Source organism: Dreissena polymorpha, chromosome 10 (genome assembly GCF_020536995.1).
Source record: "Dreissena polymorpha isolate Duluth1 chromosome 10, UMN_Dpol_1.0, whole genome shotgun sequence".
NCBI classification, from domain to species: domain Eukaryota; kingdom Metazoa; phylum Mollusca; class Bivalvia; order Myida; family Dreissenidae; genus Dreissena; species Dreissena polymorpha.
The window spans coordinates 72,402,906-72,421,068 of record NC_068364.1 but is presented as its reverse complement, the minus strand read 5'-3'; the positions used below and the strand labels follow the sequence as shown (position 1 = coordinate 72,421,068).

The 18,163-nt window shown below is 34.7% G+C and overlaps 1 protein-coding gene across 8 annotated transcripts in view; it reads left to right on the top strand.

Annotated features, from left to right (window-relative positions):
* Nucleotides 1-18,163, top strand: part of LOC127847264 (solute carrier family 15 member 2-like) — a 101,212-nt gene that overhangs the window by 19,697 nt on the left and 63,352 nt on the right. For 6 of the 8 annotated variants that reach the window (XR_008033886.1, XR_008033887.1, XM_052379056.1 and 3 more), the window contains exons 9-20: nt 3,118-3,195; nt 5,642-5,724; nt 6,394-6,477; nt 8,393-8,482; nt 9,504-9,548; nt 10,082-10,206; nt 11,634-11,715; nt 12,973-13,089; nt 13,924-14,091; nt 15,437-15,483; nt 16,992-17,135; nt 17,426-17,540. Coding sequence is in view for 6 of the 8 variants with exons in the window: in XM_052379056.1 (XP_052235016.1) it covers nt 3,118-3,195; nt 5,642-5,724; nt 6,394-6,477; nt 8,393-8,482; nt 9,504-9,548; nt 10,082-10,206; nt 11,634-11,715; nt 12,973-13,089; nt 13,924-14,091; nt 15,437-15,483; nt 16,992-17,135; nt 17,426-17,540 (1,178 nt within the window). In the remaining 2 variants the exon portion in view is untranslated. The remainder of the gene's footprint in view (nt 1-3,117; nt 3,196-5,641; nt 5,725-6,393; nt 6,478-8,392; nt 8,483-9,503; nt 9,549-10,081; nt 10,207-11,633; nt 11,716-12,972; nt 13,090-13,923; nt 14,092-15,436; nt 15,484-16,991; nt 17,136-17,425; nt 17,541-18,163) is intronic. The other 2 variants (XM_052379060.1, XM_052379059.1) reach the window with 1 other exon arrangement.

The following is an 18,163-nucleotide window of genomic DNA, read 5'->3' as shown; positions in this document are numbered from 1 at the left end:
CATAACCAAGATGGCCGCCATGACCATATATGGTAAAAACCTTAAAAAATCTTCTTGTCAGAAACCGCTCATCAGATTTTCAAAAAATTTCACAGGGATGACCTTTGAGGGCTCCCCTGAAAAATTGTTCAAAGAAATTTGATTCGTCAAAAAACATGGCCGCAGGAGCTCGTTGAACTTTGCATGTTTATTCGTTTTTGCCTATTTTGTGAAAACTTTCAAAAATCTTCCACATTTTTTGTCCGATCCTTTCCAAATTTGCACAGTGTCTTTATATCAATGAGGACACAAACCCTACAAAAAATGAGCATTATTGGTCCATGAAGTACAGAATTACCTCCCCTTGAATTGAGAAAATGGTGTTTATGCAATAAAGTCCAAATTTTTCATCCAATTCTTTCCAAACTTGTAAGGATTTAGCATGGTTCAAACAAGGGAAACAACTACGGTTTATGCATGTTATTTTTATTACAGATTTGCCTCCCTTTAATTCATTCAAAATCTCATTTTACAGCAGAGATTCCAAATCTGACCTGTAAATGAGCCCCATATTTACTGCTGGTGCTATGTTACCTTTTCCCATTTGATCATTCTTAAGTATTGGTCTTGTAATGCTGCTACTGCTACTGCTACTGCTACTACTACTACTACTACTACTACTACTACTACTACTACTACTACTACTACTACTACTACTACTACTACTACTACAAGTAGTACTACTACTACTAGTACTACTACCACCACCACCACCACCACCACCACCACGTCTACTATTACTACTTCTACTACTACTGCCACTACTACTACTACTTTTACCACTACTACTACTACTACTACTACTACTACCGCTACTACTACTACTACTACTACTACTACTACTTCTACTACTACTTCTACTACTACTACTACTACTACTACTTCTACTACTACTACTACTACTACTACTACTACTACTACTACTACTACAACTACTATTACTACTACTACTACTACTACTACTACTACTACTACTACTACTACTACTACTACACCACCACCACCACCACCACCACCACCACCACCATTCATAGTGACAAAAAACGTATTCACACAATGGCTGCTACTACAACTTATAGCCCATATAGGGGGGCATGCATGTTTTACAAACAGCCCTTGTTTCTATGGGATTTTAACCACAACTGTTCATGTTTATCTCCGACACATATTTTTAGGTCACCTGTCATGAAGTGACACAGTGAGCTTATGTGATCGTGTGATGTCCGGCGTCCGTTGTGCGTGCCTGCGTGTGTCCGTGCGTCCGTCCGTCAACAATTTGTTTGTGTAGACAGTAGAGGTCACAGTTTGCATCCAATCTTGATGAAATTTGGTCAAAATGTTTATCTTGATGAAATCCGGTTTGCGATTGTATTTGGGTCATCTGGGGTCAAAAACAAGGTCACTAGGTCAAATAATAGAACAACCTTCTGTAGACAATAGAGGTCACAGTTTTCATCCAATCTTTATGAAATTTGGTCAGAATGTTTATCTTGATGAAATCTGGGTTGGGATTTTATTTGGGTCATCTGGGGTCAAAAACTAGGTCACTAGGTCAAATAATAGAAAAACCTTGTGTAGACATTAGAGATCACAGTTTTCATCCAACCTTTATGAAATTTGGTCAGAATTCTTGATGAAATCTGGGTGGGATTGTATTTGGGTCATCTGGGGTAAAAATCTAAGTCAAATAAATAGAAAAACCTTGTGTTGACAATAGAGGTCACAGTTTTCATCCAATATTTATGAACTGTGGTCAGAATGTTTATCTTGATGAAATCTGGATTGGGATTGTATTTGGGTCATCTAGAGTCAGGAACTAGGTCACTAGGTCAAATCATAGAAAAACATTGTGTAGACAATAGAGGTCATAGTTTTCATCTGATCTTAATGAGTCAGGTGAGCGATTCAGGGCCATCATGGCCCTCTTGTTTTTCATTAAAGGGGCCTTTTCACAGATTTTGGCATTTTTTAACTTATTCATTAAATGCTTTATATTGATAAATGTAAACATTGGATCGTAAAAGCTCCAGTAAAAAATCAAGAATAAAATTAAAAAAAGGAAAAGAACATTGCCCGGAGCAGGTTTCGAACCAGTGACCCCTGGAGTCCTGCCAGAGTCCTGAAGTAAAAACGCTTTAACCTACTGAGCTATTCCGCCGGGTACACATAATTCACGTATTTTATACGTTATATAAGCAATCTTCGTAGTTTCACAAAATTTAACGACAAAAACAGAACTCTCCAAATTATTCAATCGTTTCGCGTTGCAACGCTTTATAATTTTTAGGTTTTAAAATCGTCAAAAGATGCATATAATGGCTATATTAGAGCATGGTAAATGTTCAGTATTACTGTTTCCTCACAAATATCATAACCAAAACGAAAATTTGAGAATCTGAAACAACTTTTTTCAATTTTGTCAATTTACCAAAGCGTGAAAAGATCCCTTTAAATGTTTAATACAAATTGAGGGCAATACTCATGTTTTGGGATTATTAAACATAAAGACTTCAACAAATCAGGACTATGCCCTTATAACGTAACTCCTCCCAAGCTATTATTAAAGAATTAATTTCCATTCAACCGATATCACAAACTTCACCACACGCCATTTGGGAAATCACAAACATATTTCACATGTATACATTTATACAACTATTTTACATGTGACGTAAAATTGAAATGATTTGATATGATTGCAAACAAATATTTTCAATAATTGGCATTCGTACAAGCCCCTACTGTAGCTGGGGCATTAACTCTTTCAGTGCTGGAACCGAATTTGAAGGCCTTTGCAAACAGTTTGGATCCAGATGAGACGCCACAGAATGTGGTGTCTCATCAGGATCCAAACTGTTTGCTATTCTGATAGTATTCTTTGAAAAAAAATGAATTAAATGCTAATTTTAGAAATTCAGCAGATGACATTTTAGCAGACGACAAATTTCCCAGCATGCAAATATTCAATACATGTATGAGCCCTGCTCTGAAAAAATTAGGCTTTATGCTTGTGCCTAATTTGTTGTCCTAGATATTCTTATTTTGATTTAAATATATTAACAATCTTTCATACTTCAGCTGATGTGGAGTGTTTTGGCCAGAACTGTTACGTTCTGGCGTTTGGTATTCCAGCTGCGCTGATGTTTTTATCCATTGGTAAGTTAGGCCTGTGATTGCTAGCACACACTTCACAGTGTGGTTCTTTCTAAGACTATGTTATGCCCTGAGCACTTTCTGACAATGGCAAATGCATAATTAACATATTTATAGTAATAATTAAACGATCGTAGTCTCAAGTCATTAATGGAAATGAATCTTGGAACCAACTAATTATTCATTTTTGTTCTAATAAGAATGCAGTGAATTTGATTCCCCAAATATATTGCTGATAATCAGCTGTTTCCAAATCGCAAAAAGCAACGTTTTTTATGCCCCCCGGATTGAATGATCGGGGTATATTGTTTTTGGCCTGTCTGTCTGTCTGTCATTCTGTGGAAAACTTCAACCTTGGTTAAACTTTTGCAATAATGAATAACTTTTGCTATATTGAAGATAGCAACTTGATATTTGGCATGCATGTGTATCTCATCGAGCTGAACATTTTGAATGGTGAAAGGTCAAGGTCAAAGGTCAAATATATGGCTTCAAAACTTTAACCTTGGTCATAACCTTTGCAATATTGAAGATAGCAACTTGATATTTGACATTCATGTGTATCTCATGGAGCTGCACATTTTGAGCGGTGAAAGGTCAAGGTCATCCTTTAAGTTCAAAGGTCAAATATATGGCTTCAAAGTGGCACAATAGAGGCATTGTGTTTCTGACAAACAAATCTCTTGTTGTTTTTTTTAATCTGACAAATCCCCTACTTGCAAAATTTTCCCAATTAGCCCAATAAGATAAAAAATGTTATTAAGTGGTAATTCTGTATAACGAGTGCCAACAGAGCGTTGTCAGGTTGTTGCTGAAGGACAAAAGAATTTTGGTTACCAAATGTATCTGAATATATACAATTGTACGTTGCCATTAACACCTCTCTATATTCAGAAAGAGATGGTAAATAGTCCATGCATCATGATTGAGCATGCCTGTTCATACATCATTGTTCGAGATGGTGGACAAGCAAGAAAGACATTATATTGTACGGCAAAAGTGACAAATAGTAATTAAATGAAGGATGTGCATAATAGAGTTACTGTGAAACCATTATTATTCGTCCGGAATTAATTTTCGCCTTTTTCGTCCTTCGACCGATGGACGAATTCAAGATCCTAACGAACAATCATGTCCCATATTTGAAACAAAAAAGACTAAATTACCGTAGGCATGAGGCATTTAAATCCAGCGTAATCCACGCATATACACAAGGCTCGAAATTAACACTCGCACACTCGCGAAATGCGGGAAAAAAAGATAAGTTATAAGCCACTAGTATTTTTTGCAAGTAAAGAAATAGTGAACAAAAAAAGAGTTATATTGCTAAATGCGTTCGACGGCGTGAACGCTAAACCGTAGGTCAATTTTTTGAACGTCCGAATACCCATATGCGGAAGCGCGCACCTTGTTTGTTGACTGGTATACTTATAATACAGATACACAGATGGTATTGACACAAAGAACATGAAACAGTCGACTATTCACACTCAAGTTAAATCCGGTTTTGACACAAAGGGGTGTTCATTATACAGTGTACTGACAACTGACATTTCCTGTAAAACGCGAATGCAATACGGCTGTATCGAATGCGTCGACTTCGTTTAGGTATAATAGTGTTGATTAGCACTAATTGTTAACAACTTTATTACCCATTGTGTGTATTGTGTTTTTCAGGGGTGTTGCAGATTATACAGCCTACACGCGGCGAATCCGGATTAAAGACAATACTATTAAACGCAATTAAAATATGACGATGTGTGATCAACACCTGACTGAAATATATTCTGCGCTTTGTTATAAATTTGACCGTGATAGTAATGGAAAAAGACTAATTGGCAATTGGCTTCGTTGTTTAAAACACTCGTTAACGATTATTCAGTCCCACTTATCTGCTAATCATAACAAATAACGTGTCAATGAAATAAAATAATAAGGCACAGTTACTGTCACCTAAAATAACAGACTTGTTAATTGGCATATGCCAAACAAGGCACACCTCCTGCAAGTGACTACCAAGTGTCACCTCTCTTTCCCCAGCACGATTTTTTCGCAACCGCGTATTACATGAATTACAAACAAATCGGACGTTGTGTATTTTCAAAACCAGAAATGGACGAATTTAAGAGCGGACGAAATAGTCATTTTTATGAAAAGGGCGAAATTTTGTGCCGACGAAAATAAATGGTTTCACAGTAGTAGGGAAAAATGAAATGCCTGTGTCTATTAACAATTAAGACAACGTTTAAGATACAAACTTCAACAAACTTATTAGAAATCTGCACTGTGAATTTGTGTCACAGAAACCAGTGTTCGCATATTTGAGTTCTGTCTACTTGCACAGTAAACTCATTTTAAAACAGTATTGTTTGAAATGTGTTTACCAGTGATATGACATTTATTGTTGCAACAACAGTTCAATGGATAATTGTTTCATTTGCTGTTTCAGTGCTGTTCTTTATTGGAAGACGCATGTACGTGAAGGTCCCTCCCTCGGGAAATGTTATTGGAAAAACGTTCAAGTGCATTTTTGTGAGTAGACAATGAATGATATTCTTTGAATGATATAAATTGTCTCAATATAAGTTAACATAATACATTTGTCTCTGTGAAGTGTTGCATTTATCGTTTATTTTTATTAGGATACTTTCAACTTCAAAATGGCAGTACTGCCATGATCTAAATTTTCTTGCATTGAAGAAGTTGTCCAAAAATTTAATTTCTGTGGACTCAATAATTTTTGTGAAGTCAATTTTTTGTGAAGGTCTAATTTTTTTGTATGTTTTAATTTTGTTGTAGGTGAGATGTTTGTGAAGTTATAATTTTTGTGTATGTATAATTTTCATGAAGGTCTAGCTTTTGTGTATATCTCATTTTGTGTCAATTCTAATTTTTGCAAAGGACAAAGTTTCCAGTAGGTCTAATTTGTGTGTAGGTCCAATTTTCATTGAGGTCTATTTTTTTGCGCTTTTCTCGCTACCAACAATTCAAATATTAATGACTACTGTGAATTTTACCAATCTTACAATTTGTCAGCATGCTGCACTATGAGTTTGTACATTTTTGCTTCATATGCTGACATATTGATTTGAGAATCCGTATGCTGGTTTAAGAGTGTAAAACATTCAAAGGTACCTTAAGTGTTCTGTGTTAGTGCCCCCACTTTTAAGTGTGTTGGAAATTTTCATTGCTATGTACCAGTATGGAGCTGTTGGAAGACTACAACGGACCAAATATGAAGAGGAGAGATCCCATTGGCTATACTACGCTGACGATAAATTTGAGGTGTGTTTTACACATTGTTAAATTACATATATTTATCTCTTTTTTTTCAGCAATAATATATAATTGTATGCTATATATAATGACATAAATTATATATTTTGATCTCTTATTCTTCAGCAATAATAATTAATTATATGTTATATAATATGACATTCCTGAAAATTCACATTTTATGAAGAGAATCAGTTTTGACAATTACTATGCTTTGTTTAATCACAGTTTTGGGTTACAAGCATAGGTCATCAGATTTATATCGTTTAACTTTAATAATATTTTATCTCTGACGGGCGTTTCTTGTTTGATTTATTTTTTTAGCAGTCACATAAACAACCACGCTTTGTTATATTGATCTTTTACACCCATTATTGCTGCTTCTTCCTGTATTTGCACGATGATGATCTGAACTATTAACCATATGATACTATATTCTTAAATCTTTTTCTCAAAAGAAGGGATATAGTCGACACTTGTTCGTAATTTCATTTCATCGTTCCTCAAAAAGTTGTTACTCTGTTGCTCTGGTCTCTTTCCTACCATTGAGTAATTCAATGGTAATTAAATTGAATGCGTTTTAATGCCCTTTTATTATTGTTTAATTTGAGTTGAAATGCTATGAGGTTAAATTTTATTTACACTTATATGTATCATGCATATTGCTGGGCCAAGTGTGAGGTTGAGCCCTCTTAAACCGGTTAAAACCCCGAATGCTTTGCATTGACCATTCAAAGGCTTTGACCACAGCTTTATTCTTCTATGTGTATATGTTATTTTGTATTGTGCTGTTTCTTACTGTTTTGGCAATTGGTCACTTGCCTTACATAAAAGACCAACTAATTGTTTATAATGAGAATGCAATACGCGTACAGCAGCTGGAGTGTCACTTCTTTATGATTACTGGTTATTACACAATAATAGACAGGCAAACTAAAAATGGTTTCTATGGAATTTGTTTTTATGCCCCCGATAGGGTGGCATATAGCAGTTGAACTGCCTGTCAGTCCGTCTGTCTGTCTGTCAGTCTGTGCGTCTGTCCAAAAACTTTAACATAACTTTTGCAATATTGAAGATAGCAACTTGATATTTGGCATGCATGTGTATCTCATGGAGCTGCACATTTTGAGTGGTGAAAGGTCAAGGTCATCCTTCAAGGTCAAAGGTCAAATTTATGGCTGCAAAGCAGCGCAGAAGGGGGCATTGTGTTTCTAACAAACACATCTCTTGTTCTTAACAATGTTTTAAGTCAACATTTCAATAGGATTTGTCTTAAATCTGATAAGTATAATTTTTATGAAAAACTGGGCCTGTTTTCAGCAAACCATTCTAAGAAGTAAGAATAAAGAATGGACTTAGTACAGAACAATAACAAAATATGTTCAGCATTTGAATTTGCCCAGGTTACAAATGTTGCAATGATTTTCTAAATGAAGAGTTGTGTACTTTGATTTGATAAATTCAAAGTCATATTGAATAGATTTATGCTCTACACATTTTACAGTTTAACCCTTTCAGTGCGGGAACCGGATTTTGAAGGCCTTTGCAAACAGTTTGGATCCAGATGAGACGCCACAAAACGTGGCGTCTCATCAGGATCCAAACTGTTTGTTATTCTGATAGTGTTCTTTGAAAAAAATCGAAGAAAATGCTAATTTTAGAAATTCAGCAGAAGACATTTTAGCAAACAACAAATTTCCCAGCATGCAAAGGGTTAAAGAATATTCTTTTTTTTTTACTAATGACAAATAATTGGTTTATGAAGTACGACCCCGGTTTTCACAAAAAGCTTTACAGTCAGCAGTTTGGGTTTAATAAATAAGGTTATGTTGGTCTTATTTAGAAAATGTGTTTTCGTTACGTTTCAGAATCACAATTTCGTTCTGTATACAAATAGTTCAGAAGAAAGATATTCTGTTTTCAGAACCATTTCATAGAAGATGTCCGCAGACTGTTGAAGGTGCTGCTTATGTTCCTTCCACTGCCTATGTTCTGGGCTCTCAGTGATCAACAGGTGGGTATATACCAGCATTTGTTTTATATATGGCTCAATAGGGAAAAGTACCTGTACTGCCTAAATTGGGACGAATTAGCACGAAAAAATCCTGTAATTGAGAAATTCCCCTTTGTTAAATGTTCAGATTCAGAATTATGGAATTTTATAATTGCTCCAAACTTAATTGCAAAAATTTATTTATATATTCTTTAACAGGCATTTTAGCTTGAAATGTTCGATTCCAGTGCTCATTTAATTAGTTCATTTTCAGATAATGCACTTTTGGAATGAAAAATTGACGCAACTTTCCTTCCCTTTTTCAGACGGTTAACGGGATTTTGTAATTTTTCATACATTTGGAAATTTAGTGTCTTTTACAGGAACTTTATATAATAGGGAAAATTATCTGTATACAATGAGCCAGATTACTGGACCATGTTCCAAACAGTCTTATCAAATATTGGACTGCACGACTTTAATGATTCAAGTGACAACTGCATTTTGTAAAAAAGCAAAGTTGAAATGTATGTGTGTCTCTGAAAAACATGTTAAAGATTACCAAGAAAATTAATAAAATTGCTTTATTGAAGTATTCATATAGTTTTATATTCATGCTTTTTCGACAATTGTTATCATATTGAAAAGAAGTAGGGTCCTAGATTATAACACAACTTTACTCATGGTGAAGTTACGGATCATATCTTCTCTTCTTAACTATCGACTTGGAAATGTGAAGTTTCTTGCAATATTAGGATTTAGAATGTTCACAATACAGTGCTTATATTAAAAGATCAAATTTTATTTCACAGTACCCATCGCTTGATAATCCTAAGTTATTAAAATTGCATGCTTGTTTTGACCATATTGGAAAAATCCTCTGATTATCAACATATAATTTTCTGACTTTCGATAGCCATTACAACATATTAAGAAAAGAATTCACACATCTCTGTTTTCAGCAACGCTGAATGAAAGAGATTGACATAATTACATTTTGGAGTGGGAACATTGTTGAGACAAATATTTGTTATCTTTTCAGGGCTCTAGATGGACGTTACAAGCAGAACATATGAATGGGGATATGGTACATAATTTAAATTTGGTTTGGCAACTTTGCGCCACCAAAGGGAGGGAGGGAGGCATTAAGCATTTTACTTGTCCGTTTGTACCCACGTACCTATGTACATCACAAAGCTTGTGTTTTCAAATCCTCTTTTTAACAGCTGGTTGGGTAATTCTCAAACATTCACAGCTGACTGATCTTAATTTGTTGATTATTGATTTAGGAGGAATTTTCACTGAGGCAAGTTTTGGCAGAATTATGATCATGTTTTTTTTTCCACTTTAAAACTTTTGTTTTCAAGTTCTCTTTAATGACCTGATGGATCTTAATCACACTTGCACAGCTAAAAAGCCTTATGTGTTGGTGATGGTTAGGTAAGGGATTTGCGCTGTATCCAGTATTGGAAGAATTACAGCCCTTTGTCTGTTTCTCCATTAAAGAATATATAAGCCCCAAACCTGTTTGTACAGGTTATCATTGTAAAATGAAACAATAGAACTTAATAAGTTTCTGACTAACGGTTCCAACATGTTAAAATGCCTGTCCATTTCCAGGGTATATTTGGCACCATCAAGCCAGACCAGATGCAGGCATTGAATCCTCTACTGATCCTGGCCTTGATTCCCCTTCTGGACAAGGTTGTCTACCCATTGCTCAACAAATGCCATATACCCAGCAGGTAAGAAATAATCTACATCTACAAAAAAGACTGTCCAAATAAGATACTTTGAATGGTTACTTGACTTTTGTTTGTTTGTTGTAATCACTCTGTTTTTTAGTATCACATCTTAAAGAAATCATGCTGGTTATATAGTATTCTTACATTATGTGTTAAGTGTAGGACTAAACATAGTTTGTGCACTTTATTTTAACCTAAACAAGGGACTTTGTTAGACATTTTGAGTCTGTTTTACCAGTACATTTGCTAGTCTGGGCAGCTCATATTTTTACAATTGAGTTGTCAGTGAACAACCATTTTTTTTTAAGTCAGGTGGAGAAAACAAAAAATGCAAGCTGTAATTGAACTTTACAAGAGCAGATGTTGACATGCGATAACATTGTCCATGCTATTTGCGGAGCAATCAAGCTAAACTACTGAGTTAATCACGTAACTTTTTTTCAACAATCGGCCCGACTGTAAGACAATGTACAGACTGGTTTCTGTATTTTTACAATCAGACGGAAATAAAACTATCAATATACGATGATCATTGTTAAATCTTCAACTTCAACGGAGCAGAAACCCAACGTTTTATGCAGTCCATCCCACCCCACCCACCCCCCTCCCAAAAACAAATAAATAAGAAAGATTATGATAAAAAAATATTATTTAAATAAACGCACCAGAACTTTTCAAGAAACTGAACTAAAGGATTTTCCATGGTAACGAGTTGATGATGATCAAATTGCTACATAATATTGTTTATTATATACTGCTATAAAGAATGTACCATGGAAAGACAAAACTGTAACTGAAACAAGCAAATTAAACTCTTTATTTATGATTATTTCCACAATATTTTACATTAATTTATAAATGTGTTTAGAATTTATATAAACATTTCAATTTAACAAAATTTCCTAAATGGTTGTCCGTGGACAAGTATAGTTTTTTGAGATTTTGCCTACCCTGCTAGTAGGATTGTGATTGTAATGCTCCCCAGGTAGAATTGGGACTTTCAACCAATAGATTGAAACAGCATAGCTCCTGACTAGATTTCAAATGAGCATTTTGGTCTGGAGCTTCCCTGGCCATATATGGCATAAGATCCATTGTCGCATGTCGCGGGTCATAAATGGTTTTGATCATATTGGATAATTGGTGGAGTTAAGTTGGTTTAATGAATGTGATGTCTGGAGATTGTCATTTGAGTTCCTTCTTAAAAAGCTTTGATCTAAGTATCAATATTATCTGTCAGACTGTCTTGATTTCAAACTTTTAAAGAGCTTTTATTGCATGAAGCCTGCACCAAGAAAACAATTACTTCATTGAGTTTTTGTAAGTTTTTTGTTAGTTGTTAGTTAAATCTTGAAAGCCGGGTTTAAATAAATATGTTATAAAAAATATTTAGTCCCACACTAACAAGGATTTGTTTTTCTTTATAGGCCCTTGCAGAAGATGGTGGTTGGATTGTTCATCAGTTCATTTGCCTTTGTAGCTGCAGGATTTGTTCAGTTAAAAATTGACGTAAGTGATGCAGATGACTCATAGCTGAAATTTCATGGCGATGAATTTCATGACAGGCACTGTAAAGACCCAAGTATTTGTGGGATGGCGGCTTTAAACACAGGTGGAAGTAATGTACTCTGGATATTTATTTTTTTGTTATAGGAGCCTAATATATTCAAATAAATATATAAAATCATGTTTAATGAGGAAAAAATTGACGGAGAGCCTTGAAAAAAAAAATCTCTGATATTGGAATCATAACAAGGTCATTAACTAGAATTCATCATTGACCTGTCTAAAAAATATCCAGGGTACGTTACTTCCACCTGTGGCTTTAAATTGTATTATTGTAACTGAATATTTGTTATATACACATATGCATGGGATCAACATATTGAAAGGTTTATAAACAGCAAATAGGTTAATTACAAAATGAATAATAACTGTTCATTCAATATTTTAGTAGCCATTTTTCAATTTAAAAGTTATTTTGTTTCAATTATTCGAAAAATCTATATCAAAAGATAGATATCTTATTGCTTATTTATTTCAAAGAAATTTATAGTAAACACTATTGTTTACAAAAAATTAAGCAAATAATTTCTCCTTTAAGTATTTGAGGATCAATATATATGGATAAGAACATACAAGGACTTCTTGTTTACCGGGGCCCGTATTCACCAAACAATTCTTAGACTTAAGTATAAGAATAAAGAATATTCTTCAAATTGATATATTCAATAAGTGCTTGAATATTGAGTAAAACTTGTTATTAAACACCTCTTTCTATTGCATTCTATATGTAGAACATTGTGTTAATTACATAATTACCAGTGGATGCATCTATATATTCAAACACTGAATGCATTTTTCTTGGTTCCAAGTCCATTCTTTATTCTTAAGTCTAAGAACTGTTTGGTGAATACGGGCCGATATGTTAAGTTGTTAATTTGGTGTGTTTTGTGGAGTTATTGTTTATTGTGACAGAAATACTTGTTAGTACATGTAGATAAGGAAAAAGCACTTTACTTTTCATTGGGTTTGTCATAAAGTGCTACTGTTGAGTGTTGATTTGGGAACTCTTTTAGAACGTTGAGGAATCCCCAATGCAGGCAGATATGTCTGGTCTGACCGTGTTCAAACTCTTATAGAACGCTGAGGAATCACCAATGCAGGCAGATATGTCTGGTCTGACCGTGTTCAAACTCTTAGAACGCTGAGGAATCACCAATGCAGGCAGATATGTCTGGTCTGACCATGTTCAAACTCTTTTAGAACGCTGAGGAATCCCCAATGCAGGCAGATATGTCTGGTCTGACCATGTTCAACACTCTACCATGTGAACTTCAAGTCTTCTCACCTTTCTTCAATGACACAATTGATGGAAAAAAGGTAAAAATGTGTCTGTTTTTGTTCTTTATATACATATGTTTTAATACAATTTTCGTGCGTTCAAGAAAACTATCCAGGGGACAACATTTCATAATTATAAAAAATTAATGTTTTAGTGAGTGTTGATAAAAGTGAAACCTATGCGTAAGTTATCATTTAATAATAACTTTAAACAAATATTATTATATTATGACACCAGAGTGGGATGCATAAGCAAAGCATTTGTCCATTTACCAGTCCGCAAGTTTGTCCCTTCTTTATCTACTCAATTGGATGTCGCTCAAACTTTCACAGTTTATTGACATCCATATGTAAAGGATCACTAGAAATGAAATTTAGGCTGTAAGGATGGTTGGCAGAATTATTTCCCTTGGTCTGTTTATCCATTATGACATATATAGTCCTAAATTTTATGTATCCATCTCTTGTTTAACTTCTAGTTGGATCTTGTTCAAACTGTCACATTTGAATAACCTTAAGATTAGATGTTGGTTTTTTGCGTTTTTTCTCTGTATGAAGATATGTTAATATATCAAGTTGATGATTTTTTTTTCAAACAAATGTTGGTGGCAAGCAGTTTAGGCTTAACTATATGGACCTTTTGTCTTTTTGTCCTTTATATAGTGGAATTATCTATGTGTTCAAACATAAGTTGTGGGTGTAGGGCATCCGTTACTGTGGAGCATTGCAACTAAAAAATATGATATTATATTAGCCATCTAAATTATCCTTTCAAAATTGTCCATGTACAAACAAATGTTGTGCTCTTGCGAGTTTATTTTAAGAAGATATAAATATTTATGTAAGATGTATATATTTTATTTTTGACTACAGACCAGCGACTTTATGGAGACAGCTGGAGGTAAATATCAGATAGGTATAAAGAGTGACTGCGGGAAATCTGGTAAGAAGACTGCCAATGGAACCTTCACCGTCATAGAGGGCTCAGCGTACAGACTTTTTGCTTTTGAAGACTTTGGCGGGACACTTAGACTTGCACTGGTTAGTAGACTACGTTTGGTTCTTTCCACTTACATAAAACGCTTTCATGCATGTTTTCAAGACATAGCATTTTTGTGTGCTTCTGCAGGCAGATAATTGATGTTTAATTCTTTGGTGTTTCAACTAATAATGATTTTACAATGAATTCTTGTTCTTTGTTACCTTTTATCTTTAGAATTATGTTTTTGAGTAAAATTATTGGTCAAGACACTAGCGATGTTATTAAGGTGCCTTCTTAAATACAGAATTATGCTCAATTAAGTGGGTTTTGTAAAACTCATCTGAGCACCAAGGGCTCAAGGTGAGCTATTGTGTTCATCCTTTGTCTAGCGTCATGCCGCGTGTGGTGTGTAGCATCAACTTTTAGCTCGTTTTCACTCAACAAGCCTAATTTTTCATCCAATCTTTATGAAACATGTTAACAATGTTTATCTCAACCATATCTTGGGGAGTTCAAATATGAGTGAGGTGCTTCCAAAACAAGGTCTTCAGGTCAAATCTTATTAAACAACATTGTTACCACTCTAGAAATCCGATTTATGACTCGATCTTCATGAAACTTGGTCAGAATGTTCATGTTGACAATATCTAGTAATAACCATCTCCTTACCTGGAAGATCACACTTAAAGGTCAATGGTAATAACCATCTCCTTACCTGGAAGATCACACTTAAAGCTCAATGGTAATAACCATCTCCTTACCTGGAAGATCACATTTAAAGGTCAATGGTCATTTTTTGCCAAAAAATAACAAGAAAATTTCTGTCTCAGCTATACATTTGCCATATATAGATACCTATAAAATGACTTGGCACAAATGCAAGGCCACCCTAAAAAAATCATAGTTGGCCATGAAACAGCTTGTTTGATCTGTAACTTTGTCCTTTATCATGCTATTTTAAAACTTAGCACTATTGACAACCACAATGACATTTTGTTTGTAAAACCTGCATGCCTCCCTACCCCAGCTTACATGGTCATATGAAGAGGTCAAAAGTCCAATTTCGTTATAAAAAAGTTTCCGGGCTGTATTTTTTTTAGTCATGAATTCAATTTTAAGCATATTCACCACAAATGACTTTTATTAGGAGACATAATGCCATGATATGTATTACGTGTCTCATTACCTCAAATGTCAAAGCCTATTACATGCTGTTGTCTACATCTTCAAAGAAATTAACATGTTAACCAGGCTATTCATATTGTAAGAATATTTAATTCTGAATAAACTTGGCCAAACAGAGCGCCTCTGATTAATCAGCACTGTTTGGTTTAGACAGGTTTTACTGTATATGAACTTGTTTATATTTATCATGTTCAAAGACACATTTTCTGTTCCATACAGTTTCCAGATCAGAGGCAAAAAGCTAAAAATGGAAATGCAGCATTAAGGTAAATTTTCATTTAACGTGTTTCAAAAGTTACTGTATCACAGAATAGAGTATTTTTGTGGAGCCCTCTTGCAGACAAGCTGAAAATGGCTGTGTCAAGGTTCAAGTGGATGGGCCTTCTTTAGTTCCTCTGAGCTTCTCTGGACTGTAACTTTGTTATTCATCAAATAATCTTGTACTAAATGACCACAAATGTCCACCAAATGGAGATGGAGTGTGCTGTGTAACATTCGTCTTACTATGTCAAAGTTCAAGGTCACACTGTGACAATATAGAATATTTATTATGTATAGAATATTTCATACAACAGATAAAAAATGGAAGATAATAAGTTTTTTATAATGTATTTACCAGTTCACAATACCCAGACTTGTTGTCATATAAGTTATAATAGTTTGATGCACTTTTTATGCCCCCTATTAGGGCATATTGTGATCGGACTGTCTGTCCGTCTGTCCTTCCATCACACTTTGCGTTTAGGTTTCTGTGTTTAGGTTTCGAAAAATGCTCATAATTTCTATGTCCCTTCAAATAGCAACTTGATATTTGGCATGCATGTGTATATCATGGAGCAAATTTTGAGTGGTGAAAGGTCAAGGTCATCCTTCAAGGTCAAAGGTAAAAAAAAACATGTATCAAAGCGGCACAGTAGGGGGCATTGTGTTTCTGACAATCACATCTCTTGTTTAATATCTGAAGTGGTTTCAGAATGTCCTCAAATATTTGTCTTATTGTGAATGTGGCCATTATTACCAGCATAATGTTTGACCACCATTAATCAATTCTAAACAATGAAAACAATGCCAGCATAAGACTTTTCTGCTTATAGTTTCCTATGGTGGATATGGCATAACGTATTTCAGCATTCAGTATTTGACTAACATTTACCAATTCTGATCAAGGCAAACACATTCATTTACTGGTCAGCTAATTTTGATTTAGCATACATCACAAGTTGATTCCAGCAAATAATTTTCTACTGGCACTTGTATTGACCAATTCTGGACAATGCAAATGAGCCCTTGTTTCTTGGCAAAACCAGGTTGAACGCATTGTGCGGAAAATGTTGTCCCAGATTAGACTGTGCTGTCTGCACAGGCTAATCACGACGACCTTTTCAGCTTTTATTGATTTGATTTTTTAAAGGCAGTCTCTTCTAAGCAACAATCCAGTTAACCCTTTCAGTGCGGGAACCAAATTTTGAAGGCCTTTGCAAACAGTTTGGATCCAGATGAGACGCTACAAAATGTGGCGTCTCATCAGGATCCAAACTGTTTGCTATTCTGATAATATTCTTTGAAAAAAATCGAAGAAAATGCTAATTTTAGAAATTAAGCAGACAACATTTTAGCAGACGACAAATTTCCCAGCATGCAAAGGGTTAAGGCCTTAAAAGGTCGTCCCTGATTAGCCTCTGTGTGGACTTCACAGTCTAATCTTAAACCACACTTTAAGCACATGTATTAAACCCCGTTTTCCTAGTGCGAGTCTCAAATGATTTCATTACAGCATATTTCCTGTGACCAACGGAGCAATAGAGAAACTGGCACTTCTTAGTGATGTCACCACGGCAACAACATCTGCTAATGTAGGCTCCTTGGTCAACATCAGCCAGTTTCAGCCCACTGATTTCATGGTATTTGAACCAAACATGTAAGGACTTTCATTGGTATTTATTTTGTAAGGTGCATTAATAAAAAGAAAAAAAGAGCTTTTTTAACTGAAATACAGAAATTTTAAGGTTATACAGTTCATAAGGTTTTTGCAGTAAGATTGTTGGTCATGTTATGTCATGGAAAATTATAAAATATCAATAAATTTTAATTTAACAATTATATTTATCATTAAGTGTATTTAAGTTGTTTTCTTGAAACATCTTACCGTTGTTGAATCAAAGTTACAGTTAATTTTTTACTAAATTGAGTGTTTCATTTCCCTTTCAGCTATTCAATATTTGTCCCCGAGTTAGTGACTGACAAGTTGTTGAACATGAACGTTTCATTGGACCTGAAGTCTGGGGGTGTCTATACAGCATTTGTCTATGGTGATGAGACAAAGGTATGCAGCATTTCTCTATTGAGATGAGAGACAGGTACCTTGCTTGGTTATGAAACACATTGCAGATCAGTTATTGACTCCTTGTTTTGTGTGGACAAAGAACAATTGTTTTATTTTCTTTGACCAGTTTCATTTCAAAAGTCTGCGTGATTAATTGCTCATTGTGAGCTTTTGTGATACTGTGATGTCTGTCGTCAGTGTGTGCCACTTTACATCTTCTTTCTTCAAACATCTTTTCTTAACTGCTGGGCAGAATTTTACGAATTTTCACCGGAGTAATTTTTTTATCGATGGTCCTTTATGAAAATTGTTTAAATCATCTTCGCTAATAGCCCCATATCCCCACATTTTCCTGAGTAAAACAAAACAATAGCTACAATTATCAAAACGTTTCCCCTATTTCCAGCCACAAAGGTACTGATTTATTGCTTAATTACTTTGTTTATTAACAAAAAGGTTAATTAAAAAAATACAGGTTAACCTTTTCTAAAAAATGTAACAGGTAAACTGGTTGTTTCGGTATATTAACTGGTTAACCCCTTGCATCCCTATAATTAACACAGACACATTAATAAATGACCGTTTTTTGCTACAACTGGCAGTTGGCTCGTACATAGACAAGG